The sequence below is a fragment of the Hippocampus guttulatus genome, chromosome 21 (genome assembly GCF_054856545.1).
Source record: "Hippocampus guttulatus isolate MCC_2025c chromosome 21, RoL_Hgut_1.0, whole genome shotgun sequence".
In the NCBI taxonomy this organism is placed as follows: Eukaryota; Metazoa; Chordata; class Actinopteri; order Syngnathiformes; family Syngnathidae; genus Hippocampus; species Hippocampus guttulatus.
Window position 1 is genome coordinate 5,075,343 of NC_141281.1, and position 27,716 is coordinate 5,103,058.

The following is a 27,716-nucleotide window of genomic DNA, read 5'->3' on the forward strand; positions in this document are numbered from 1 at the left end:
TTGGACACATATGAGGGACAATTCAGACTTTTTCTTGAACCTGTTCGATTGTACACGATTACCTAACGTTGTCTACTGAACAGGCGTCATTAGTTCTCCGAAATGTAATGGAAAAGAGAGTCTTTTATGACGTCGGATGAGGTCAGACACGTCGACTCCGGGTTTCAGCTGCGCAACTTTACTGAACAGTGCGGTAAGGCCGTCGTCAGTAACCATGGCAACTAGACTTCAACAGGAAGCGTGCTGTCTTGACGGCTTTCAAACTCCAGTGCGGCGATAGACGCTGACTGCAAGTCAAGGTATGTTTTGCACATACTGTATTGCGTTCGTAGCATTTAATGCATGCGAGATGGCCGGGACGAACTTTGCACGCACTCGGTGAAGCGGTTGAGTTTGTAAAACTGCACGTGCATGTGCTTCATTCTCACGCCTTGGATTTTTGTTTAGATGTCTCTTAGCAGCCAGAGGTGGCATCTTGTTGGCGAGGTACTTGAAAACTATCGGCTATAATTACATAGACAGCCGGTGGTGACAAATAGCAGGCAAGTTTGCAGATGAGAACATTTGTAACCCAACAATGAGTAAAAACGCGCCGATCTATGTTTGTAGTTGCACTATGCATGATGTACACTGCAGCATTCAAGCTGCTGTTTTATCGTGATTTTCGGTTCTAGTTCCTGTTGAATCGTATAGCTGAAAGTATTCTCAATGCAGTACAAATAGAACCTGTTGGCAGCGTTGTAAAGCCCCTTTCCCATGTATGAGCATGTCTGTCTCACTGCTCTGACGATTGACTGTAGGTCCAACTGCATCGGTGGGATGCAATAAGAGCGAACACAACCTCGACTCTGTAAGCCCGAGGGAACGGCAGACAGAAAATTACCTAATGACAACAGATGGAAAATCCTTTTTCAATACCGGCACATGTGGCTCTGCATTTCTGATCAAATTGAAGCTCTTTTTTAAAATTTACTTATGTATTTATTTGACTATTTCTGTGTCTATTGTCTCCAGCGTCATGGGTACTTTACTGACCAAGGTGGCCAAGTGGTCCTCGGAAGACAAACTGGATTCCACGGCACTGAATAGTCTGCTGCTGAAAGATATTATGCTCTTTGTGGAGGACTTCAGTGCCCTGCATCCGCAGGAGGCTGAGATCTTGTTTGAGGAGCCGCTGCAGTGGAATAGCACTTTGGTGGCATCTGACTTCGAAGCGGATTATGACATTAAGTCAGTCCAACCCTGAGCTTTCACTCTTATCATGTGTCTGTCCAAGATGTGCTGTCACTCTAGTTTGTTAATGTATTTGAACATGGCTTGCCTCGAAGTGGAACTCTTATTGTTATTATTATTTCTGGATCAAAAGATGTGGCCCACTGTCAGAAATCGATACTCAAACACAAATCACGTCACTCAGACAACTAAAGTACTTCTGATTCGTCCCCTCAGCGAATCAGGCGAAGTGGAGTCCCATGAAAAAGATGAGAACGGCTGTCCAACTTTAGAGCTCTCTCCTCCCAATATTTCTGTCCGTAACTTCAACCAGCTCTCCAATCTCATGAATATGGAAAATGACAAGAGACTGAATGAGGTTCAGGCCTGCATTGAAGGTCAGTGCTTCGATCATTTTGGTGGGGTTTGAATCCCATCTGCATTTAAAATCGTTCAACCAGCAACATGGCATTTCAAACCATGGCCTCATACTTGCTGTTCTCCCATGCAGGTGTGAGTGGGTATTTATAGTGCCGATTCGATTGATTGCAAGCTCAAGGCTTTTCCAGAAATGCAGTCTGCACCCTGCCTTTGCGTCCAAATATGTCACCCTTTTCCCTTTCCGCTCAGAAAACAGAACGCCTTTGGTGAAGATTCTTGGCGAAAGCTATGCCAACATGCAAAAAGCTGTTAAGATAGACAAAGGAGAAGGACACAAGCAAGACTCTGACGGCAAAATGAAGCTTCTCCGTCTTTTACTAGATATGGGCAAACAGACTGTTCGCAAGCTCCTCAAAGAAATATCAGAGTGGGTGTTTGCTTCTTCCCCCCCCCCCCCCCACCCCACCCAACCTAGTCATATCATCAATACTAGATCATCATTTCACTAAGTTTTAAAATGAGGCACCATACTTGTTTTTCTTTTCTATATTTTTCAGAAAGTTCCGGCTCAATCCCGCGTTTGTGGACCAAGAAGTGGAATATTTGCAGGGTTTTTGCGGTCCGGGGGAGAATAGGGTGTTAAAGTTGGTTCAATACACATCAGGTTTGAATGATATTCATATTACACTGGGTTGCATTTGCTCTCAATACAAATACCAAATAGTGTACACCGAGGTGTCCAAACTAAGGCCCGGGGGCCATTTGCGGCCCGCCATCCATTATGTAACGTCCAAGTGTTTGTACAAAAATGTGACATTCGCTTCTCCCGTGGGTTTGTATCGTCTTAGTTGCCATCCCAAAATATCTTGAATCATGACATGACTCGTCGGTATGGCTCATTGTCAGTTTGCTCAGTCTTGTTGAAATGCGGCATATGCCTCTCTTTGCAACCTTTGTCTCTCTCCCTCTTCTCAGACTACGAATATCCAAACGGATGTCGTGCCCCTTTATGGAGGCAGATCGAAGGTGAGATGTGTTACCTCATGATTGAGCCTTATGACACGGAGACGCTCTACATCACCTGCAGCAGTGCCGGGGTTTTTCTCAATTTGGTAAGACTGGCGAGATGATGCCAATAGGATGGGATTCAAACGGCGGCTGTAAATATGAATGATCGTTGACATTCTTTCTACATTCTCAGACCGAAGTGTGTCCGATAACATGGTTGAGGGGCAATATGTGATTCCATATTCACACGCTTCACACCAAATGTGGACAAATCTGATGTATTTGACGGATTCCAATACTTGACAAGTTGCTACCACATTTATCCGTCATGATTTTTTTGTTTGTTTTTGCACCAGTGTAGCGTTAGACAAGATGGGCTTCTATGATACAGAAATGAGGTCATTTCGGCCTACTATCAGGAAACCGAACGGTTTCCATACACCAAACATTTGCTCCCTTCAAATCTGTTTTCATTCTTTTTAAAAGTTAATTTGCACGCTTGCTGCAACGTTGACTCTTTCACCGTCTTTGCTGACAAGATGGAGGTTTCCTGTCTCTGTTTCTTCACCTGGAAATATTTGAGTCAAAGTGGAGGGGCGGGGGTGCAGAAACTACAGCCTGGCACCGAACGGGTGACATTGATGTAAATGAAACCTCAAAATACGGTAGTGTCCTAGACCTAATTTAGCGGTTAACATGGCTTTACACTTCCCTTCGGCGGCTGCCCGGAGATTTTCTGAGCTTTCTTGGCCTCTGCGCTACTCACCGGCTGGCATGTGGGTTGCATTAGGATTGTGGTTTCTTCCGAATTAATGAAAGTTCTTTTTTTTTTTTTTTTTTTTACTATGTGCTCACGCAGGGTGTCAAAGATGAGGGAGACGATGGCGCCTACAAGCAAGCGAGTGAAGTGTTCAAGAACGTGGTTACTCTGCTGAAGAACAAATCACAACTCTTTGCTGAGAACTTGACCTCACAGGTACAGTGGAAAATGTGTACCGGATGAACCACCGAGGTCATGTTCATGTCATTTTCATCATTTACGCCAGCGCAGAGTCACAAGTTATCAAATAAGAGTGTGTGCAAATGCCAGTTTGCGAATGATCACTGTTGTTTAACATGAGCTGAAAACAGACCAGTGACTGAGGGATGACAAGATGCTCCCTCTCATTTCTCCTCGCAAGTCCACACGTATCCCTGCTATGATTTTTTTTTACTTTGGGATATGAAAAATGGTTAATTTTTCAGATCAAAATGTGCTATTCTCAGATAGACCACAATCCCGCACCGTGTGAAGAAAAGTAGCGTTCCATTTTTTTAGTTTCACGAAAGAAGGTGACCAGGCACTTGGTAGAACATCAGACAAGGTGGAGCTCACTGGGACGAGAGGCAGGGCGCACACTCGCTGGACTGGTCGCCAGCCAATGACAGACAAACAACATTTTTGAAAAGAAAAATCTGTCATGGGGGTCATATAAAAAAAAAAGTATATTCTGAAAACTGACACTTTATTGGAGATAGGGTTCTGTCTGAGTTTGTTTTGGTAAATGCATCGCTTTTTTACATTTCAATATATGCTCTGGGTCTTTGTCTGAGTGCAAAGTGAAATTCCTCTCCAGCTTCAGCTTTTTAGCAGACAGCGAAAGGTTCTGAGCCAAAATTGTCTGGTATTTGGAACTGTTCGCGAGTTCCTCCACCTTGACTGAAGCTCAGGATGGAGTTGAAGAAAAAGAACGGCGGATAATAATAATGCCGTTGCAATCATTATAGTTATTCTTATTTTGCTAGGGTCAGGTGTGGCATTTTTGACATCGTTCTTAAAATCCCCTAAGAAAAAATCCACTACCCCTTCCCTGCGAGATCTCACAAGTCGATGATGGCGTTTTCTCCTCCTCTATAGAGCAAATCTTTGCTCACTGATGCTGTGTGACTCACATGTCGTGTAAACAGTGCGCGTTGTGTAATTAGTGTCTGTGCTGCACAGTGAGCTAGTGTCTGCTTGGCAGTATGTCCAGGTCGATTTGATCCAACATCAAACAGATTTGTACGCATGCACACGTACACTCACAATGAGGCAAGCTTCCAGACGTTCAAATCGGCGTTATTTATTCAGTAGTACTGCTTCCTGCTTTAGTAATTTGATGATGTAACAAATTGCCTCAATATTCAACACCAGCTCCAGTCAACAGTCTGTTAATCATTTGTGGATGTTTTTTTTTTTTCCTTTCCTCTTGATTCTCACTTGTACTTTGTTTTGTTGGAAAATTTGCCATCATTGTGTTTGCACCGGTGACGCGTGCCAGTTGTGAGTGCAGGTCTGCTTTCTCTCTTAACACGTGTAAAGATAATTCCAATCTTGGGGTGAGTCTGTGACTCGTATGGTTATTTAAGGCCACATTATTATTTGACCGTCATCGAAGGTTATATTCACGCTTTGGTTCGCCTTTAAATGGGCTCCGAACCAGACCCCCCAAAAAAAAAGGTCCGCTTTTGTCCGAACCAAACAAGGCTTACAGATTGATAATCATATAGTTGCTGCACTAATTTCCTGAAGATGACAGTAAAGTGTGGTCGATTAAGGTTTGATGGACTAACTTGGAGATGATATACCAGCATTGTCGCATTTTGATTCTTGACCGGTCAGGAAAGCTCTATTGTGGGTGCAATGACATAAATAAATAGGATAGAGCATATTTACAAAAATGGACCCCCCCACCCCCAAATAACATAGAATGACATATTTTTGTTTGCCTCAATGTTTCTGGGCGGGCTACAGGAGAATGAGGTAAGCCTGGGAAAAGACACAACAGTCACAGCACTCTCGAAGTTTTGGGGAGCCAAGAATTCCATTGTGACTCAATCCGTGAATAGAGAAATTAAATTCCCCTATCTTGACTTTAATCCTGACTTGTACAAAAATGGATGCAAGGACAGACAGACGCAGACGATAACTTGACTTGAAATGAACTGAGCAGAATGAGAGGAAGCACATTTTCCTTCTACATTCACTGTTTTGGATTCATTTTGACATCTCAGCAAGACTGGAAATTGGGCATGCTGTGTATTTGCAAGCGAAAAAAAAAAAGAAATCTCAAAATTAATACCAACTGTTGGATGCTGGACTCTGAGGTAGGAAAGACACTGACAGTTGTTTTCTGTTAAAGGCAGTCAGGGGCCCGCGATTTATAACCGTGCTGAATTTGCATCAGTAATTGTGATCAAGTCACTCAATACCCCCCAAAAAATATCAAAGTAACAAAAAGTGTCAATGACCAAACTTCACCTGCTAATAATGTACAAGTTGACTGTTCTGGGCGTCAGTCCTGCTTCATTTGGCCTACGCCTCTGAGCTCCTTGCGTTGGTTTACTTGCAGTAAGTTGCTGGTAATGGTGCTTTTTATTGAGGCACGTCAAAGAAATCTGAGCGTTCCCTTCTGCGCGAGCACATGGACTTTGTCCATTACACGTATAATGGAATTAAAGGAGGTCAATTAGTATGAATAAAGTCAGACTGCGGGTCTGCGGTTGCTTGGATTGACTTGAATATTTCCAATAGCCGCTCACTTTATGTTGAAGTAAAAACAAGTCTTTGGAAAAGTGATTGGCCATGCTTGGCTCCAGCTTGTACGCGGACGTCGTCCGCTGAAATACATCTTCCTTTTTTTTTTTTTTTTTTTTTTCCTCAGCCCTTTTAAAATGTGAAGCCGCTAACAAGCATTGACGGTCGGCGCTATTTCTGCAATGCAGGTGTCTGTGATTAAAACTCTGCCGCCTGCAAACGATTCAACAATTCACATGTGTCCGATTGGCATCCATGCATGTGGATTGAAAGATGATTTATTTTGTTTTAAATCCAGACCCTCCAAACTGAACAAGAAATAATGGAAAAACTATGACACAGAGCCATGACTCTTGTCCGTGTCCCGGTTTTTGTGTGCACTGAAACAATAAACAGCTCACTCACAAAATATTCTACTTTGGCATCTAAGTGTCTTCGTGTATTACAGAGGAGAAGGGGCTTTAAAGTTACGTGCCGTGCTTGATGGTTCAAAACTTTTTTCACCGTCTTACACAATAAGACCCAACTGGTGTACTTCTAAGAAACTGAATCTTGTTAGAAATAAGCCGTTTCCAAAAGAGGAATGGGTTTAGCAAGCAAGCTAAAATATCGATTCAACTGAAAAATACATTTGTATTTGACTTTTTTTTTTTTTATTCAATGTTCAGGGTCCTCTGCGTACACCAAAATTAGTGGATGCCCAGACACAACTGTCCCTAAAAAGGATAAACAAGAGTGCCACGCCTTCTCAACGGTAGGATCTCTCTTTGTCCCCAGATGTGCACAAAATGGCAACTGTGCACGAAGAGAACGTTATGAATGCTTCCTGTTTGTTGTCGGAATCACCTTTGTTGAAAATACTGAGCGAGTTTGAGAAGAAAGTGATGCCTGAGCCATTTACCCGATATTGTTTAAAGGGCAAGTGGAACGACCCGCGATCACGCAGTCATCAAGACGAATATATGCAGTCGCAGCATGGAAAGCCTTTCTGCCCAATTTCAGATGTGACCCGCAGAATGTCGTACACTGTATTTGACCCCAAACTAGTTGATTTAAAACCAGTTTGATGGTACGCTGGCTTGAAATAATGAATGCGCTCTCTCGTTGCCATGGCAACCCTGCATCACCTAATTTGACGGCCAAAAACATGGCATGAACCTAGTCCTGTGTGTGTGTGTGTGTGTGTGTGTGTGTGTGTGTGTGTGTGTGTGTGTGTGTGTGTGTGTGTGTGTGTGTGTGTGTGTGTGTTTCTACATATGCTACCCTCAATTGTTGATGTGTGAATCAGTGCAGATGAATGATTTTCAAATTCCAACTGGGCGTGACAAATTTTTATTTTGTGTCTTGACAGTGAAGAAGACAAAACATCTGAATTTGACGACACGCAAAAGGGAGCCAGGAGCAAGAATATTTCACACTTCTCGGAGTCCTCATACGCGGAACAACTGTCCTCGATGAAACTGTGATTGTCCCCTTTTTTTTTTTTTCCTTCAGCATGAGCCGTAACATGAAACAGGTGTACACTTGTTTGTTCAAAAACAGAAATCCTTCATCCTACATCCATATATATTTTTCTTGCTGTCATTATGAGAAGGTTCCCAACCTTAGAATAAGGTCTTTAGGAGACAAAATGTCATATATTCTTATTCCCCCTGCCCCCCCCCCTATTTTATTTTCAGAAAGTCCCAATTACAACCAGGTGAGGTTTTCAGTGAGACTTCATCTGAGAGCGATCAGAGTTATGAGGAAGAAGAGCAGCCGGCGCGCCGTCAACGAAACACAGATTATCCCTCGGAATACTGGCAGATCCAGAAACTGGTCAAGTACCTTCGGGTAGGGGAACGTCACACCGCGCGTGATTTGACCCTCACTTTGAAATGGAAAGCTGTTGCCCCCCCAAACGCACATCCAAACACACTTGACGGGAAACAGAAGATCTGGTCTTTTTTTTTGTTTCTGTCACCAGCGCAACGACTTTAATGGCGGCCCAAGATAGCGTTCTTGGATCATTTGCGAATCATATGCAGCCACAGTGCTGCATTAGAACCCACAGAGCTATAGGAAGATTATAGAAAGTGAACATCCTTTCCTATAATCCAACCTGTCGCAGTCATCCCAAACTGCAGATCAGGAAAGAAAGAAAGAAGGACAGAGCGAGTGTAGATTAAAGGCGACGCTTCTTTCGGATTGAAGTGGTTGGCTGCGCTCGCGGATTCCTGGTTTGTGAGACAGGGACTTTCGGTTGCCTCTGCGAGCCAAGGCAGAGGGGAAAGAGCTGTCTGACGGCACCAGCTGTAGGCCGTGTTTTGCCCACACCGCAGCAGTATCAAAATGAAGCGTGCCCGTGACAAGTCTGACAGGGCATCTGGTGAATATTAATGTGTCAAAGAGGAAAGGAAAAGGAAAAGGGACAAAAAAACGCAGCTCACCCAGACTGCACTATTTATCCGGCGAGATTGTCCATCCTCAATCAGCGGATACGATCTCCTGCTTATTTGGGGGAGAATACAAAGACCTCGTGGATCGTCTAATCTCGGAATCGAGTTTGAAAACCTCTTTTCAATCAGTAATGCACAGTGAGACGGTTTGATTGCCTCAAATCCCACCAAAAAGCGTTTTTGATAGAAAAGATGACTCAAAAGTTTGTTTTTTTAAAAAAAATATAACTCAAGTGACCTCATGAGGTTCTCCTGCATAATGATATGAAAGGAGGGAATTCAGTCAAGGGAAAAAGGAATGAGAAAACTCTTAGCGGGTTTGTGTATTTTATACTTTTCAGCTGTATTTAGGTGTCCGGACTTTTGTGTATGTGTGTGTGTGTGTGTGTGTGTGTGTGTGTGTGTGTGTGTGTGTGATCCTGTGTCAATAAGCTTCTGCACAGCAGGATCCAACACATCCCAGCTATCTATCTGTCTTCAAACCACACCACACAGTTATTTATGGGCTTTGTCCAGTACTCATTTTTATAATATCATTACCATCCGACGCTGAAACTTACCGTGAGCCAAGTTAAATATCTGTTTTATTTTAGGGAGATTTTTATCCCCCTGCATTATAGACAGATGTTTGTCCTCGTGAAGTTGAAATACTTTTTTTTTTGAAGCCACACACTGATGCTCTGTTTTGCTTTGGTTTGGTGAATGCAATTTATGCCGGATCATTTGCCCACATCAAATGTTTTGGGTTGTTGTTTTGGTTGGTTGTTTATTGTTTTTGAATTTATTATTATTATTTTTTTTTAGCAACCACACAATAATGCCTGCGGAACCGTGTTTCTGCAAATGCCAGCATTTGAAGTCAGGAGTGATTATGTACAAGTCTTTTGGTATATACAGTATATGTTTTGTTCGGAGGAGGGGGAGGGGCTTATTTCAAGATTTGAAGACAGCATGCTATAGATGGAGTCAAATCATACTGAATTGGGTACACATGAATTGCCCCACAGGGAGATTCGAGATTTCTGAATCGGAATGATTTGAGTTGAACTTGATACATTGCAATTAACCACAATGCATGTGATCAATGTGATTTTATGTTTGGGATGGGTATCGTGATTCATTCGTCAATTCAATGATTGCTAAGAATTATGATCATTGCATGGAATTGAGTGGTGATTTGAAGTAATTGAGAGAAAATACAGAGCTTCACTTTTTACATTGCCGTACATTTATTGTCTGCCCTTTTATTTCGGCGCAGATACCGAGTAGTGGAATAATAACGAGAATTTTTGTGGCAGGTCTTATTCTAAGGACGCTCTCGTTCTTCCAAATTTTCTATAAACAAGTTTGGCTTTGTGTATGCACTGTCAAAAGCGCTCATGTCAAACAAAATTCCAAATCCAGATTGCGTATTTGGAACCAATGAGCACTTTTGGAAATGTTCATGCCTTATAAAATCAAGTTCTAATTTATTATGCTTATGTAGGGATCCACATGTTTTCCATTTTTCTTTCTCCGTACGTGTTAGTAAGCCTGCTTGACGTTGCATGTACACAGTCTGTTTTATTTGAACAAGTGATAATTACAAATGATGCGCCAAGTGTACAACTACAATGAAGGACTTGTGAGTTGTGAAAGGACATAAACAGACTTGATCCCACAAAAAAAAAACAACCTTTTTTACCTTTTCTTTCTTTTTTATGAATTATGGTTTCCTCATCCGCATGAAATGACATATGACACTCCCTATCCATCTTCAACTAAGATATTATGGAGCCGTGCAGTGCGAGAAGAATATAAACATGTACGAAAAGTCAAGCTTAAAGTCTGCAGAGAGACAAATAGTTAACGTTAACGCTCTCTTCTACAGACTACAACCGCACCGCACGTGTTCTATTTTAAATTGGGGATTGTTTCATTTCAATCTATAATCACGGCAGAGAAAAAAAAAAAGCTCCCGCTCTCCTCCTCGCCCGCGTTTTACTGAATGTTTCAGTTCAAACGTGGCTGTTCGCTTGGGTACAGGTTTAAAATAAATGAGAGTGTTTAGCAAACTGTCAAAACATATTTGTCATTTGCAATGCCAGATCCACATTAGTTTGGGAGGTTTGAGTGCTAATAGTGTTCTTTCTTTCTTGGAGCAGTACCTAATGGCTTCTGGTCTTGGCACTCGAGCCGGAGCGCAGCCCCTGTGTGAGCAAATAATTTATTTCCATCAGCTCCCGCCACAAAGCTAAATAGCGAACAGGCCGTGGCATTAAAACATCCTAGTCGGGGTTGTTACGTGGGATGCTAGTGAGGAACGGTGAGGATTTCTCAAAAGGCAGGACTACCAACTCAGGTTTGGTTGTTTTTTTTTTTTTCCTCAAAACGTCATTTGTTGGTAATATTTTCCTTTTGTTTTTTCACTTTATCCGTGTCCCAATTCTGGGTCTGCACCCTTCTGAGACTGTATTTAAAGGCTGATAAGTGACATTGTGCAAGACATCTTGTCATCCTACAATGTATAATTGGAATTATAATTCCAGGCAGGCGACCAGACAGCCACTTTGCTGACTCTGTACGCGTTGATGGACTACGACCTGACGCACGAGACGTATCATTTGGGCATGCAGGATTCAGGTGGCCTCAAAGTCCTCACTAACATTCTCCATTTGGACGAAGTTAATCTTCAAGTGAGTCATTTTGTCAAGACTTTGGATGGCCTGCGGACAAGGTCGGGGGGCCAATATTTGGTTGCCAATTTGGATCGCGTATTCATGCTTTTATTTTTTTTCCCTAAAACATTTTTTTGTGTGTGTGTGTGATTTGAGTAGCTTGGATCTCTGCAAATCCTCCGAGACATCAGCCACAATGCCCAAACCCGCCGGGCCATCGTTGACAACGGAGGCTTACGAAGCATCGTGAATGTCCTGGACTCACGAAACAAAGACGTGAAGGCCTTAGCTGCCGAGACCATCGCTAATCTAACCAGCTTCCGCAGGGCAAGGAGAACTGTTCGAAAGTACAACGGTATTAGTAAACTCGTAAGTACTTGTCGAACAAAAGCATATCGATCATTGAACGCCATTGTATTGAACACAAAGTCAAAAGGAATTTCTGATGCATTTAATGCGTGCCTGAGTTGCATACAATACGGGAGGACTAAACCTAAATCTTTTGTCACCGCCTTGGTGGTTTTTTGTTTTTTGTTTTACTGTGAAAAAAAAAAAAGGAAGAAACCATCAAATGAGGGAGCCATCCATAGCCGGTTTGCACATTCCTAATCCTCATATAGTGGTTTACCTGTCCTTTGGGCTCCCACTCTTTTACAAACACCAGATTGGGTGCTGAAGCCAATCAGATAGAATGCCCCCCCCCCCCCACCGCCTCCCTTCACATCCTTTGACCTGCATTCATGTTTGTTGACAGAGCGCCCTGTGATTAAAGCCTCTACACTGTTGTATATTTTCCCCAGACCCCAAATCAGATCTTCACATGTGTGAGTCACTCAAAGGGGGGTAGATTAATTTCACGCCGTGGTACAAGACCACCTCTGAACCAGACGGCGATAGCCTTGCCTGCTCTGTCTCATTAGGGACTATGCATTGAAACGGAACGATGGTCATGAACATCAGAATCCCTGCGGGCCGCCTTCCACTGTTCCGCTAAAGCAATATGAGTCGTTCCCGCTCAGCTGTGATCATCAGCCTGTTTTATGGATCTATTTGCTCCATCTGTGTGTCTCGCTCTTCTATTTTGTCTTTGATCAGGTGAAGCTGCTGGACTGCGCCCCCGATTTAGCAAATGTGGATGCAAAGCAGGAGAAGGATGTCGAAGTGGCCCGCTTTGGGGTTTTAGCGCTCTGGAGCTGTAGCAGGAGTCCCAAAAACAAAGAGGCCATCCATAAAGCCGGCGGCGTCCCTCTACTGGGACGCCTGCTCAAGTCCCCGCAGATGAACATGCTCATCCCGGTGGTGGGCATTCTGCAGAACTGTGCCGACGAGGTGACCGCCATTGTTTTCGTCAAACTGAAACCTTCTTCACAACAACGTGAGGATTGTTTGTTGTCCATGAATGTTGTTCTGACAGGAGAGTTGCAAGGATGCGATTCAAACGGAGGGCATGATCAAAGATTTGGTCCAGAACCTCGGCATTGACAACGCTGAGCTACGGATACATTGCGCCAACGTCATCTTCAAGGTAGCGGACAGATAGCCATTCCCGCCCTTATTTCGGACCTGAGCCCATACTACCTACATCCTTTGTGACTCCAAAAGAGCGATCGTGATTTCATGAAACTCTGTTACCTTTTATTGATCAATTATGTACGTATTTCAAACAACAACTCACCCTTATAGCTCTCATAAGCATCACAACCTTACAACAGAAATTCACCCAACCCCCACCGTTGCCCATTTCGATACGAAGCCTATGTGCCTTTTGTTTTTAATTGCAGTGTGCAGAAAACAAGCGGACGCGCACCTTAGTGAATGAGAACAAAGGTCTGCAGGCCCTGGTTTCACTTCTGGGCAAGACGGACAACAAAAAGCTCATGGCCGCCGCCACCGGAGCCATCTGGAAGTGTTCCCTCAGCCCGGAGAACCTCGATGTGTAAGTTTGAGACACCGTGTCACCTTAATTTCTCCCCACGAGCGCACACATGCATCCGCACATGCGTTATTGTCATCATCTCATGGTGCTGAAGTTTTATAAAGGGGGGGGGGGGGGGCGTATCACTGTTTCCAAGAGCATGATGATGTCTTTACTATTGAGTCTGGATGATGTCATTGACTGCATAAAATTCAGTTCTGTGGTCTTTAGCACCCTGACGCGAACATAAGTCGTCGCAGTGAAATAATCCTGACAAAATGTAATTTTTGGAAAATTACACGCAAGCCGCTTTGAGGATTCATAAAAACTCTTTGCCTTGTTAATAGCTGATATTTTATTTTTGACTTCGGACGTATTGTACGGAGCCGCCCAGACGTAGCTTTTGTGTTCATGGCCGTTATGTTCCCTGGTCGTATTAAGTATTTTCCCTCTGCAGATTTGTGTCCACTTTTCAAACTGTACAACTTTCAGGGCTTTTGCTGGTCGAGGTTTTTACAGTATACAGTCGACAACCCATATTCATAAAATAGGATCAAAGTCAAACGCTGACAGACTGAATCTTGTCAGGATACGAAGAGGACATTTGATGCTTTTTGAGATGAGATTATCTGAAAGTACCTTTCCCTCCTCCCGAGTGAATAGTTCAAATGGCAGAGAGGAATTTATAGCTTTAAGAAAAAAACAAACAAACAAACAAAAAAGGCTGAGTCGCTCTCAAATGCATCTTTCAGCACTTCATATATCATATGTGACAGAATGATATCCTACATTTAAAGTCTAATTTAAGTCTCCCCCCCCTCCCCCACCGTGTAGCTGAGTGTATGCTGCCACAACTTGAGCGAGGCTTGCCTCACGGAAGCAGGAAACATCACAACATGTTTCATGCCATTTTCACAGACCTTTCCTAATATGGCGTTGAGAATGAAGCCGTAGACTGCAATAATCGTAATTGAATGTTGTTCCGCAATTATGAAACAAAACACTCAATAAATCCTCTGACCGCAACTTGGATTCATATAAAACAAGTCAACTGCACGAGCCTTGATTATAATATGACAGCTTTGAACACTCTGTGCCAGTACAAGCCAGATGCCATCTGTTCTTGCTTTTCAAAAATAGCACTTAGCTACTATTGATAGCAACAGCAATAAATCAATGTGTGCCCCACATCGCTTACACATTTTATTGAGTAACTCTTAAATGTACAAACACCGAAGCGTCTGCTTGCCCTCACTGTAAATCAGCCTGTGGCAAAGTTATCGTAATGATGGTGCCACGGGACCCAAATATGAATCGACCTCTCATTTTGCAGCGTTTGTGGCAAGTTGGGTGTGAAAGAAGGGTCACGTGGTCAGATCTTCACAAGGAAGTCAGCACGCCGCAAAGCAAATATTTTTGGATTCCTTTTTTTTTTTTCTTCTTCTCTTTTCCTCTTTGCCTTATTTGAACGACTTAAAATGTGGGGGTCAGGCGAGCGCTTCGTGGACTGAGGTGACTAAGCAATTACTGTCAAATCATTTTGCAACAGCAAACATGAAAGGCGGAGATTATTTTATTTTCTTTCTTTTTTTGGGGGGTTGGGGGGAGGCGTTAAGTGCATGCTCGAGGGAAACAGACCTTGGTCATTGCATTTTTTTTTTTCACTGATGTTCGCCACGGTCTGGACAGTGTACTCGTCTGGGGGACTCCCACTTAAGACAAGAGGAAGCATGTGTTAGCCATTTTGCCTGATTAATGTTTCATCAAAATGTTTATTTTAAGACAGTATTGTCTACCGTAAGCTTATGATTTTCAACAAACCTGCCAAATCGTGGGCAACGCGGGCCAACATTTTATGTAGTTCAGCGCTGGGGGTGGGGGCTGGGGGGTAAAAGCCTCTGCAAGTGACGTGTGGAAACAATGGAACTTTATTTCATGCCGATTTATGAATGCATCAATGTGTGACCCAGTCAGTCTGTACACAGAGGTGTTACGGACACGTGTTAAAGCGGGAACAAAAGTATGAAGAAATCCTCCGCTGGAAAATTAGGACTGCCAAGTTTCGCAAGAGCAGTAACGTCGGGTGTCCAATTTGGGTTCTCAAATGGACTTTGATTGCCCACCTAATTCATTCCAATGTCACTGCAAGCAAAAAGACCTCAGACACGCGAAAAATGCACACGAAACACAAGGTAGGGTGACGCTTATTTTGTTTGTCTATTGGGTTACATAAACAAAACAAATAACTGAACTGCTTGAAACTGATTTTGGAGAAACCTTCCCCCCTTCATCGCTACTGAGGTTCTTAAACTCACACCATGTTGCTGACTCAAACCACTTCTCCGCACTTATTGGTTGATCCGATGGCACTATTTTGAGAAGAGCTGAGCCGAGCCAGTAATGTGTAGCGGAAATCTGATCCCAACGGAGGGGTGGCGCATCTACAAAGGAAGAATGGATTTCAGTATTGGTCTTCCTGCATACTGTAAAGGTTTCGATACATCACGCTCACAAGACATGCTCGTTATTCATTGGAATTACGGTATGCGTGCAGATTGCTACAAAGCTGAAGATGTTGGCTTCGAATAATGTGACAACACGGAGAAGTTCGCTTTCTGCACTATTGATGCATAATTTAGGCGAATGATTGGGTGGAGACTGACAATCAAAGCGTCATTTTTGTCCCTAGTGTGGAGAACAAGACTTTTTTTTTTCTTTTCCCATTGCATAATTTAGTCACTTGGTGTCGACTTCCCAAAAACGAGCAGACTTCAGCATTTATGTAGCTCCTGTCTGTCAAACGTTACGTCTGTAGTTACAAGATGATGCTAAAGTGAGTTCATCGCACTTGGCTCGTTTTTCAGGTGAATTTCACCCAAGTTAGCTTTGGCAGCTTCTCTGTTCATTAGCAATGTTTTTTCTTGCAAGAATAGGCTCTGCTTTTATGGACCTTGACCAAACCGAAATGACGGTGGCCCCGCACAATAGCCGAAGCGTCAGGATGCCAGCAACCGTAACCGTGAATAAAGATAGTGAAACTTAACTGTACATCAGGGGTTTGTTGAGGCTTGCTTCGACCACATGATATCCCTCTTAAATGTGTGCTGTCGTTGACTACTCAGTCCCACTGGGGAAACAAGGCATAATCTTAGAAAAAAGGTTTCGTTGCTACCTGTGTCACCATAACGTGAGAGAATTCGTGAGAGATGAAATGGAATTTTGGTCGAGTATCTGGAACTAATGTCACCATGTATTGTCTTGGATTCCACCGATCCCTGTACCGAAAGCGTTACCTTTACTGTGATTTGCCAATGACCTTGTTGATGGAAAATAATTCTTTTTCCAGGATCGTCTGTGTTTCCACGCTGCACAGGTCAAGTGATTGTTCTCCAAAACGAATTGTCCTTGACTTTATCCTCGACAGGTTTCAAGAGCATAAAGTCCTGGAGACCCTGATTGGCCTTCTGACCAATCAGCCCGAGGAGGTACTGGTTAATGTGGTGGGAGCCTTGGCGGAGTTTGCGCAAAAGCCTGCAAACAAGATCACCATCCGCAAATGCGGCGGCCTCAAGCCACTGGTCCACCTACTCGTCGGAAGAAACGAGGCATGTCCCACCGCGCGTTTCGGAAGCCTTTTTGAAATTGCCGACTAGGTTTGTAAAGTGGACGAACTGATCGCATGTTCTTATCCTTCCCTGCCAGCCACTGTTGGTAAATGTGACCAGGGTGGTGGAGGCCTGTGCCACAGATCTGGACAACATGGCGTAAGTCTTCCTCATTGAGTTTTATTGACGGAATACCTCAGGACAGTATTTAGACTGCTATGGCATCGTTACGATAGCGAGGCCATTTGATGTGGCTACATTGTTAACGCGACGTGGGGCGTCCCTTTGAATCATTTTAGCGGCTTACTCATGTCGTCACCGAAATAACTTTCAACTTTACTCTTGCTCATTCAGTTTCTATGACAAGAAAATGCTGGATAGAAACACCGTGTCATTAACTTGTCACATGTTGATGTTGAAAGAAAGCTATGGCGCTTTAATTTGTGTTTTGCAGATAGATTTCTCTTTCATCCCTGCTTTAATAATAGTTTTGTTTAGGCTTTGCTTATTTTACCTGCTGCTCTAAATATGGGCTTGTTTAATTCCTGGCATTTTACTGTCGCTTTGTGGCCATTGTCAAGACAAATACATGCAAAGCCTTGCCATTTCCAAGACGACACGGCTGGGAATGCACGGCGACCCGCAGTCAGCTGCACTATTTACGCCGTGTTCGTTTAAAACCTCGCCCTCGATACAGGAGAAGAGTGTCAACCTTCCATCGGTGCATCATTGCTTTGACAGGGTCGAAGCCACCGAATTAGGACACGAGTTAAAAAAGGCCGAGTCCACATCGTTCAAAGCTGGCATTATTTTCAAATCCGTCGTCCGCTCTTGTTATGCAGAAGCCAAAATCAAGTTATTCCAAAAAAAAAAGTGAACCATGTCAGATTAAGGCAACTAAATATTGTTGGTGCATGATGATGTCCGTGTTTTCTCGCAGTATGTATATTTAGACCAGACCGTACACTTACTTTTTATAATTTACTTTTTATATCTAAGCAAAATTTGACGGCAGTTTTTTTTCTTCTATTTTAAGACGTGTATATACGTAGTTTGCAGTCCAATTCACATCAGATGCATTTTACCATTTCCTCATGTCCAAATTGTCCCAAGCTTCTTTCCTTGTGTTTTCAATGGTGTTTGACTTCATAACAAATACAAGTTCAAGTGAATATTGAATTGTGTGTGTGGTATGTTGTGTCACATGCCATCGAATCTTAAAATCCACAGCAGACAAATCTTACTTTTCTCAAATATGACATCTCATAAAAACCAGATTCTTTTTTTTTTTTTTTTTTTTGGCCCTTTTGAAAGCTTTTCCGTGAAATACTCCAGTCACATTTTGTCCAATGAATCCTGTGTTGCTACAAGAGAGAACACACACTGTTTGATACCTCCAGGGTCTGCGGTCGCCTCCTCTCATCCATCAATGTCAGCTGCAACTTCTATGCTAATCTGTTTCGTACCTGCTTCACAGGGAGACAAAGCTGTTCTGGCGGATGATATGAAGCTTCCCTTTTTTGTTTTTTGGTGCAGATTTAAGAGGCCCCAGCAGTCTGGAATCTGATGTTATGATCATTTGAGACTGATTTATGTGCAAACAGAAGACAGATGGTGCTGGGGACGCCTCTGATGAGTGTTCATTCATTGCCAGTCACGGAGATACTGTGATTACCGAGTGTTTAAGTCATTACGACAGCATTCAACGTTGGCCCTGTTTGGTGCCAGCTCACATGGGGAACACGCATGTTATTTCCGCCACACAATGGATGCACTGTGGTGTGAATTCACTGCCTTCTGAACCTTGGCGACGCAACATGACATACAGCTCATGCTTAAGTCAACTTCACACAAGTGCCATGAAATACAAAGCGACCTGTCTCTGGCTCTACAGTATTTGATTTGGAAGGGGGGGGGGCACACTTTTGGGGCTGTGCTTAAAAAATAAGCCAACATAATGCAGACTAAAAAATTGTCTCAGTGTCTATATATAAATCTGTGCATGAAGCACTTCACGCAGATGTCCGTTAACCTGTGAACTGAGCGTGGGGGATTTGGAATCAGCACAGCAGCTGAGTGAGTTTTATGCCTGGGGAGGAAGTGAGTAGGACTGAGAATGTGTTGTGGTGGAATACTGATGCTGAAATTCATCCATTTTTATGGAGGCTGCTGCTAGCCAGGCAGTTTTAAGGACACATCACTTACCATCACTGCAATTGGTCTTCCCAACTTGAAATTGAGTCGATATATAAACCAGGTTTCTCAGGTCAGAGGTATTCATTTAACAACATGAGGGTTTTGGTTTCAGTTTGCAGCAGTGGTAGAACTCACCATAATGAGAGCAATTGTTGCCTTGGTGTTACATGAGAGTCAAATAAATTAGCTCTCAATTCGATGCAATGTCGTGGCCGGTAATTTCTTAATAATCATTACATTCACTCATTGCATGAGTCTGCACACCTGTAAAATGCACGGCACCCTGCTTCTGATTTTTTTCATCCATGATTCTTATTTGCCTTTTTTTTCTTATTCCACTCTGTCTCCTTAAATGTTTACATGAGTGTTTCTCTTTACCAAGGATCATTCAGGAGCTGGATGCAATCCGCTGGGTCTGGAGCTTGTTGAAAAACCCCAACCCAGAAGTTCAGTCCAGTGCCGCATGGGCCCTTTGTCCATGCATCGAGAATGCAAAGGTACAGTGAATCTCATCCGTTTTTAGTTTGTATGTTTGTTTGTTGGCAGTGTTACGCAAGAACTACACCAAACCTTTGAATTCCACAAAATATGTTGAATCCATTTTAATTTGTACTTTTTTTTGTTTGACTCAATATGGAACCATTTCCTTCATCCTAGAATACAAAGAGCAGATTCACATCTGCTTAATGTCTTGTCCATCTCCATGAACCCAAAAATATCGTACATCTCACAAATGGACAAACGTGGCACACCACATTCTTTTTTTTTCATTTTTGCAAATGTAGTTTCTCAGTCAAGCTAAAACAGCTCCACCCATTCCAGATTCGACGTCTATAATTCCTCCTCTGTAAAACCGGGCATTGACCCCATATGGCTGTGAAAAAATATATAATATTAATAATACGGCGCTCACCTTTTCCACTTTTGTCTTCGACCTGGCTCTGCACTCGTTGTGCGTCATTCTCGTCTCCTTTTTTTTTGTCTGCGTACAGATCAACCCAAAGCCTCAGACAGCCTTAAGACAGCCTTGGGTCCACGCACGTCCAGAATGAAGTGTTCTGTGAGCATTCAAGTCCACTCACATAGCAGAAGCGCCTTTCTATATCCCCATACTTGTCTGACCGCTACCTGCTGCTGGGAGGTTCGCGTTAGCAGGGGCAGGGCGGTGTCAGACGGGGCTTACATGAACCGCGGCCTAATAAGAAGCAGAGCAGCTTCTTTGGCACACCGAAGTTGTTGAAGTGGGAAGCAGGCGGCGAGAAAAAAAGACCCAAGTAATATCCTGCGGTGCGGCTTCTCATTCTTGCGCTGAAGATCCTGATTCAAAGGGCTACCTGTTATTGAGATTCGTGCGCCAAGTGTACAGTGCAATACTATTTTCATTGTTGATGAACTCACACGACTTTATATAGGTTTTAAACTAGACATGATTCTATTAAAAATGTACAAGCCCCCCAATGCCCATGCCCAAAATTTGTGTGAAAGTGATGCATGACAACCATGTGGAGGGATAAGCAGGATCACAAGCCCCGCTAAGGAGGCATTAGCAAGTTTGACAATGTTTGGCTGCATATAGTTGCTGTTATTTTTTTAGGGGAATTCATGATCATGTATTTGTTGTTGTTGTTGTTGCATCATATTTCAACTGGGCACAGGGCGCTCGTGATGTTCATGCTGGACGTTTCTTGAGAGGAACCTGAGAACACACAACAGAGTCTTATCTATTTCACTTGATCCTCGGTTAAGAGTCTCATTATACAGCATCTGGGGGTCCTTCCTTGCCATGAAAGACATTCGGGGCCAGTTACATCGCAGCTGGCGCTTGAGAGAGCTTCCGCTGTCGGCGGGACTCCCGGCCAGCCGTCATCAGTATTCCTGACAGAGAGCTTCCTGCGTGTGTATGGAAGCGTTAGCTTGCTGGCCTTGGACTGTGTTACCCACTCCCTACTTTTCTACCCTTCACTGCGCACATTGCTCATCCCCTGGCAGAGCATCACAGGACGCATAGACTGCATCCTGGCCAGAATTCAATTTAAGCTAAAGCTGTGCTTTAAAACACGGCAGCGCGGCCCACTGATCTGAGCAAATTGTCATCAGAAATACACGTAGCAGTTGCATCATTGTGGCCAACGCCCATTTGGTATCGGTGCACAAAGCAAGATTTAATAAAGGCGAGATTGGATGAGTTTGGCGCGGAACATTTTAAAAGCCCCACCCTCACTTTTGGAATGAACTGGCACGGAGCTTGCGAGTCCTCCTCAACATGAAGCGGATGAGCAAACATTCCCACGGGCACACTCTTTTTAGATTTAGACCTGGCCACTTCTGGTCTGTTCTTCTGCAATTTAGTGAGTTGTATTTTTAAAAGAGTGCCCCGATGTGCCAAGCCCTGTTGAAACCCGTGCCCCTGCCAGCTCTTCCGCTGTGGTTCTTTTAGGACTCCCTACCAGACTCTTGGTTTGCTAAAGCATTGCTCCATAAGTGGGTAAAAGCCCTTGCGGTACCTGCCAGGGCCGTGAATTTGAATTGTGAGGCTTCTCTCTCACAATTCTACAGTTCTCTGGGGGAAAAGGCTATAAATGTCACCTCCTAAGCTGTAAATTCCATGTGGCAACTTGGGGTGAGCGCTGAAGAAGTTGTAGAATATTTCAGGCTGATTGTTCTCTCTATGGAAGGGAAGCATTTTCTATGAAAGCAAACAAAAGGGGATAGAGCCTCAGTGATGCTTTTATGTAGGGGCGGGGTGGGGTGTTGGGCAACAAAACGTACTATTTTCTTTTACTTCACTACGTATTTAATTAACATAAGCACTTTTTGTCCCTAGGAGGCAGGGGAAATGGTGAGCACCCTGATGGGCGCCATGGAGCTGGTCATCGATTTGCTGAAGTCAACCAATGATGATGTGCTGGCAAGCATGTGCGCCGTCATTGCCAAAATCGCCAAAGACAAGTACAATTTGGCAGTTCTGACCGATTATGAGGTGGTCTCGCTGCTGGCCAAGCTGACTGACAAAGTAAGCACACTCCACAGCTTGCGCTCTTTTCCAAACGCCTTGCAAATAAACAAGCATCTTTAGCGCCAGTCAAGCTTGCTGCTTTGTAGCTTTTACAGCATCCATCCAGCTAAACGACACATGCATGCATCTGCAGACGTTGCTAGCCCGTAAGTAGCTCGGTGCACCCTTGACTGATCTTTGGGCTTGAATGGCATCCTGTTCTCCACACAGCCTGGTGACCTGCTCCGCTGCCACCTGGCTCAGGCCATCGCCCAATGCTGCACGTGGCGCAACAACAGGGCCGCCTTCGGGGAGGCGGGAGTCGTGCCCCACCTGGCACTTTACTTAAAGTCATCGGACATGAAAGTCCGCCACAGTACAGTGATGGCCCTGCACCAGCTGTCCAAGGAGTCCAACAATTGTGTCATCATGCACAGCGAAGGAGTCGTGAAGGTCAGTCGCAGGATTGTATTGAGGATTATTTTGGGAGTCGATAATGAACAGAATCACAATGTGAAAAAGGAGGCCTGGCATCGCACTTCTTTTAATCATGTGTGAAAACCCGTAAACTAAAGCCGTGACTATTTCCACATCTTTTGACCAAAGAACCAGCAACAAAAGTGTTTTTTATTCCGCTGAGGAAACACGGCTCGACTGTCTAACCGTCATGGGAATTCGGTAAAGCAAACAGCGCAGTGTGTGCAAAGTGTCATTTCTCTGCTAGAGCCTACATGCCATTACAGCGCAAGTCAAAGGCTTGTAGCTGGTGGCAACGGTTGCTACGGCCGGTTCCTGGACATCAGGGTAAAATGCAGCATCAGGCGGAGCTGTGTTCTTTCAAAAGAAAAACAATATTCTCCACCCCCAACCCCCTCATTTTGGGATACCGCCCCGAGCACTTTCAAAATTCAGATACTTGTCCAACATTGTCACATTCGATACATTTTCCCCCCTTCCATGTATGTAAATATACACATCAGAGCATTACACAACCACTTCTCCATCACAACAAACAGTTATTACAAAATCCCGCTTTTTAATACCTCTATCGCATTGACAATCTAAATTCACTTGGCGGATTTAGATTGTGTAGTTGTACGCAAATTAATAATCCCAGACTATGCCAAAGCAAAGGTTGGTCTATGACTGAGAAGTTATGCAAAAAAAACCCTCAAAAAAACAACCATATATTATGTACACCTTTGTTCCGTTCATTCTTGAGGTTCAGTCCCATACACACACAGAACAATACTTCCTGCAAAGCTGTTGATTTAGGGAGGTTTTTTTCCACTGAAAGAACATTTAAAGTACTATTTATATCCAAACCAAAGTATTTTTCCCACGTTCATGAAATTGGTGTACTTTATGCGATACTGTTACATTCTAAGTGGTTAAGCACGTAGCTATAATTGGTTTACTTCGGTGAACATTGGGTGTTCCGAAAACAATTATGTCCACTTTGCAAAATTCTTGAAAAACGATCTTATTGTACGCAACATGAATAGCCAAACCTGTTTTTTTTTTCATCATCCTGTGTGTGTGTATGTGTGTGTGCATGGACTATATATATATATATATATGCGTGTGCTTCTTGCATGTCATATCTCCCTCCGTAATCGGTTGCAGTATTTGACCTTATTAATGTAGCAGTGAAGGATTGCAACAATGCCCCGTAATGTATTTTTGGACTCTAAAAGAGCTTAACTGCACCAAGTGTTGCATTTGTTGTTAATCTCTGATGTGGAAAGGCACCACAGGCGGCCTCATTGTTCAGTCTGGCTTCACTCTCGACCAGCATGAAAGGTACCTGCCGACCCCGAGGAGACATTACAGTTTGAGAGCATGTCAATCACCGCCGCGAAGTGGCTGTTGGAGTCATCCGCTCCGATGATATACGGACACCCCATCGAAAGAATGTGTTCCAAAACAACATTGTCAGGAGTTTACTGACTCTTGATTTGAAGGTCTGTGCCTAATTTATGGTCTGGTGTAAATGTACAGACCGCCTCCTGTGTTATTGCAGCAGTATTTCAATGAGCTTTTTCTGTGCCGTGGAGGAGCTCTCCAAACATGTTCGTGTAGTGTACAGTTTCAAATGAGGGCAGATCGCTTTGGCTTCAGGCCTGCTTTGGAACGTAATGTTCATGCTGCCGCGCACTTAATGAGGTGTGTAGTAGCACCCTGAGGCTCGCAGAGGAAATTGGGCATCCAAAAGAAAGCATTTCGCTCTGGAAAATCGATTAGCTGCCTTTGTCGTAACTCTTTTATTCCTTCCAAAATGCTCAAATATTGTCCTTGCATTCATGTTCATTCAGTCGTCGCAGGTTGTCATTCGGCAAGCTTTTTAACACGGATGCTAAAGCTTCCTTGAAATATTTTCCGAGGAATCTACCGGTTGGAAATCAATCAGGGGACGGGCTCCTCTCAAAGGATATGGATAGCGAATTGTAGCCAAAGAGATGAATTCCCCCTCAGCGTTTGATTTGACATCTACTCTTGGTATCTCACAGTTTTACACGGATGCATTTCATTTTGCATGATACCTGCCGTGGCGCTTTGCATTGCTTCCAAAACGCTGGATTGTTTGCTCAGAGCATGAATTCTCACGGTCGTTTTCAGGCAGCCGTGTGGGTCAAAGAGGCTCTTTCATGGGACTTGGATGAAAATGGGTGTTTGTAGTCAAATGAAGATTACCCGGTAACGGTAAAAATGAGATGAGTGGGGGTGGGGGTGGGAAAAATTGGCAGCGTGTCAGAATCGTGGTTAGCGTATCTGCCTTCCAGTTCTGAGGCTGAAGGCTCATGGTTCTGGTCTTCCTGTGTGGGGTTAGTGTGCATGTTCTTCCCTTGTATGTATAGAATGGAAAGGAACGGCTTACGGGATTTTGCGTGATTGAATTCTTTAATTTGAGTGCAACAGACCGGGGCTGAAGGTGATACATACGCGCACTGTAATCCAATCCTTTGTGTCCTGGAACATAATTTGGGGGATTCAAGTCAAGCTTCACAACAAAAATTGCCTCTTAAAAGCCGGCCCTTGCTTCATCCTCTTCAGAAACCGACGGTAGCGGAACAGTCTCTGGCTTGCAAAAGGCTGTGGGGAATGTTGTTTACCTTGACTTCCTTCACCAACTTCCTCTCGCCACCTGGGCTCAGCTAAACTTGGCCGCACAGCCTAACGCTTGATTCATGGGAACGCCGGGAGCCGCTGGAGCCATTCGGAATGGCGGGTCGGGGAAGTGGATGTCTGAACTACCCGCAGCCGGTCAAACGTGAGCGCACTTGACACCGTGACACCTACATGTGCGAGGCAATAGGTGCAAGAAAGCGCACGGCCCTCCCAGACGGCCTGAGAGGAGAGGCGGCGCATGTTATATGAAGCGTGTACCCTTCCTTTCCCTTTCGTCTCGGAGGTCACCGGAGTTGTGTAAAGTGCAAAAACCTCAGAAGAGCCCGGTTCCCAATTTCAAACGTAGCGGAAAGTGTTCGCCACAGTCGGGGAATATCTAACAAGTGCTGTTTTATATTCTACGAGATCCCAGCTGGGAGGGAAAGCGCAAGCTTGAGGGGGGGGAAAAGGGGGCAGCAAAGAGAGCCACGCTTATCTTAGCCGAGCCGCGTGCTTCGCGAGAACTTATTTGGCGACGTCTGAATAACATGCAGTGAAGTTGGCAACATATCGGCCTCTGGCACTTCCCAGGCATCCTCTCTTTTCACAAAAGAGACTTGTTAGCAAGCTGCATGTTTTCTCCAGCCCGTGGATGCGAGTTTGCTCACCAAGGTGTTTTGGATGCTATTTAAAAATCATATAAAACCAAAGGGCAAATGTTTTACAAAATCCCAACACTGCTGCATTGACATGAGCCGACAGCTCTCTTTGCTCTGTGCCTTTTTCTATGAAATGAAGTGGATAACATCCATGGCGATTGCTGTTCGTGTCCACTGCTCTGCGTGAAGCCCTTTTAACGGCATGCATAGACGCTGATGAACGTCGTCGTTTTCGTTTTGTTTAGCTTTGTGTAAAAAACTGTCAGGGATGTCCTTTTCGGTACCTTTTTTTAGTTTGCTCACCACACAACATACAGTGAGACATGTCAACACCATGAAGCTTTGCAGTCATTTACAAGTTGGGAGGCGACATGCCACGAAGGTGACATTAAAAACAAACGCCGTGCCGAGTATTTCAATGGGCAAGAAGTGGTAGGTGAGCTTAACTGCCTGAGGGGGGATTCACTTTGTCTCAATCCTTGGCGATGTTTCGGAGGTGCACCAAGTTCTCACATGGAACTTATTAGGCACGTGACAGGAAATGTTAAAAGAGCGAGCAATCTGCATTTGCCGGTCTCGACAAATTCATTTGAAACGTTTATAACTGTATTTTTTTTTTTACACGTACAGTCTTTGGCAGAATCATGTGTCTGACTTTGTGTCTCCATAAAGGCTTTTACCTTCAGCACTTATTTTGGGGATGTATTGTTGCCACTTTATTATCAATGTAAACAACCCTTTTCAAAAGAAACCTCCGTGGCTTGCCAGAGGGAATTTAGGAAGAAGCACACATTGAATAAATTTAGCTTCATCCTTTGCGCCAGAGTATTTATGCTTACATTTACTTTTATTTTGACTCGATCCCACAGCCACCCGCAAACGTCGTGTAATGATTTCACTCCAGATAAAACAGGAGGGGAAGGGGGGCGGGGAGTGAAGAAAAAAAGCTCATCTCCCAAAAACACATGGCACTCAGTGGTGGTTTCTATCTCTAAATATAGGGAGATTGTTTCTTTTCACTTCCCCCTGCATCACCCAAAACTGAACAGTAAGCAAATCCCTTAGCTGTTCATTTTTGTGCTCTCAAAAGCTTGAGATTGTGGAAAATGCAAGCGCGTGTCACAGCGCAATCTAGAACTTGTTCCATTACACAAGCCGCTAATCGTCAGAGAGATAGAATCTGACCTGAGCAGCGATTTTTAATATCCAGCCTTCTCTGTGTGGCTTCCATGTGCAAGTGCGTGCTCACGTGCCGAGATTGCTTTCCGGAGAAACGCACACGAAAACACGCACACGCAGTTCATGCAGTACATGCATTGCTCGGCTGCAGACGAGTGTGTTTCACGTCAAGTGTCTCTTCCAGACGAGCGAGGCCAATGTTTGTCTGTGTTCCTCCTGCCAGCCCAAACCTCTCTCTTGTGTATTCGTTGCAGCCTCTGATCCACTTCATGGGCTCTGATGATGAGAAGGTTCGCAACGCCGCCGCCGACTGCGTGCGCAACATTCGTCTGCTCTTTCCAGGCCAGTCTCGGGCCAAAAAATCAACACCATGCATGTAATTGAACCAGGTGGCTATAAATAAAATGTTATGATTAAATCCAAACCTCGGGCTCGTATTTATTTGCTGTTGTGCTTAATCTTTGTTTGAGAGCCGTTGCTTCCCGAGGATGAGGTCATGCACGTCGCGATGACATCAGCAAGCTAATTGTTATACAAACATTTTTACGATCGTTTACTCTACCCATTGAAGATTTCAACAATTGGATGCGTATATTTATTACATGTTTGGGTGTGTGTGTGTGTGTATATATATTTATTCGGGTAAAAAAACAACAACAAAAAAGAGCTTCTGAGTAGTAACACAAACAAAGGAGGCCTCATTCAAACAAAATAAAATACGGACTGGCCTTCAGTTTTGTTCAGTAAGGATGAGAAAACTGAGCAGGAAACAATCGCAGCAAGCCAACCAAAACAGCAAACAGTTTT

General features: G+C 43.9%; 1 protein-coding gene across 1 annotated transcript; it reads left to right on the top strand.

Annotated features, from left to right (window-relative positions):
- On the top strand, window positions 1-27,333 carry odad2 (outer dynein arm docking complex subunit 2). The gene is made up of 21 exons (XM_086102576.1): window positions 1-299; window positions 1,015-1,230; window positions 1,450-1,610; window positions 1,843-2,020; window positions 2,151-2,257; window positions 2,569-2,705; window positions 3,461-3,577; window positions 6,826-6,911; window positions 7,509-7,619; window positions 7,837-7,990; window positions 11,124-11,270; window positions 11,412-11,621; window positions 12,348-12,581; window positions 12,667-12,777; window positions 13,034-13,188; window positions 16,592-16,772; window positions 16,870-16,931; window positions 19,351-19,465; window positions 21,793-21,981; window positions 22,195-22,416; window positions 27,164-27,333. Exons 2-21 carry the CDS (start codon window positions 1,019-1,021, stop codon window positions 27,287-27,289), a joined length of 3,015 nt encoding a protein of 1,004 aa, XP_085958702.1. The 5' UTR covers window positions 1-299; window positions 1,015-1,018; the 3' UTR covers window positions 27,290-27,333.
- The last annotated feature ends 383 nt before the right edge of the window (window positions 27,334-27,716 follow it).

Bases quoted from the DNA above. Each gene is read 5' to 3' on its own strand.
- odad2 (XM_086102576.1), top strand. From the start codon at position 1,019: ATGGGTACTTTACTGACCAAGGTGGCCAAGTGGTCCTCGGAAGACAAA. The intron at 1,611-1,842 runs GTCAGTGCTTCG...CTTTCCGCTCAG, and splicing joins GGTTCAGGCCTGCATTGAAG to AAAACAGAACGCCTTTGGTG. The intron at 2,706-3,460 runs GTAAGACTGGCG...GTGCTCACGCAG, and splicing joins CCGGGGTTTTTCTCAATTTG to GGTGTCAAAGATGAGGGAGA.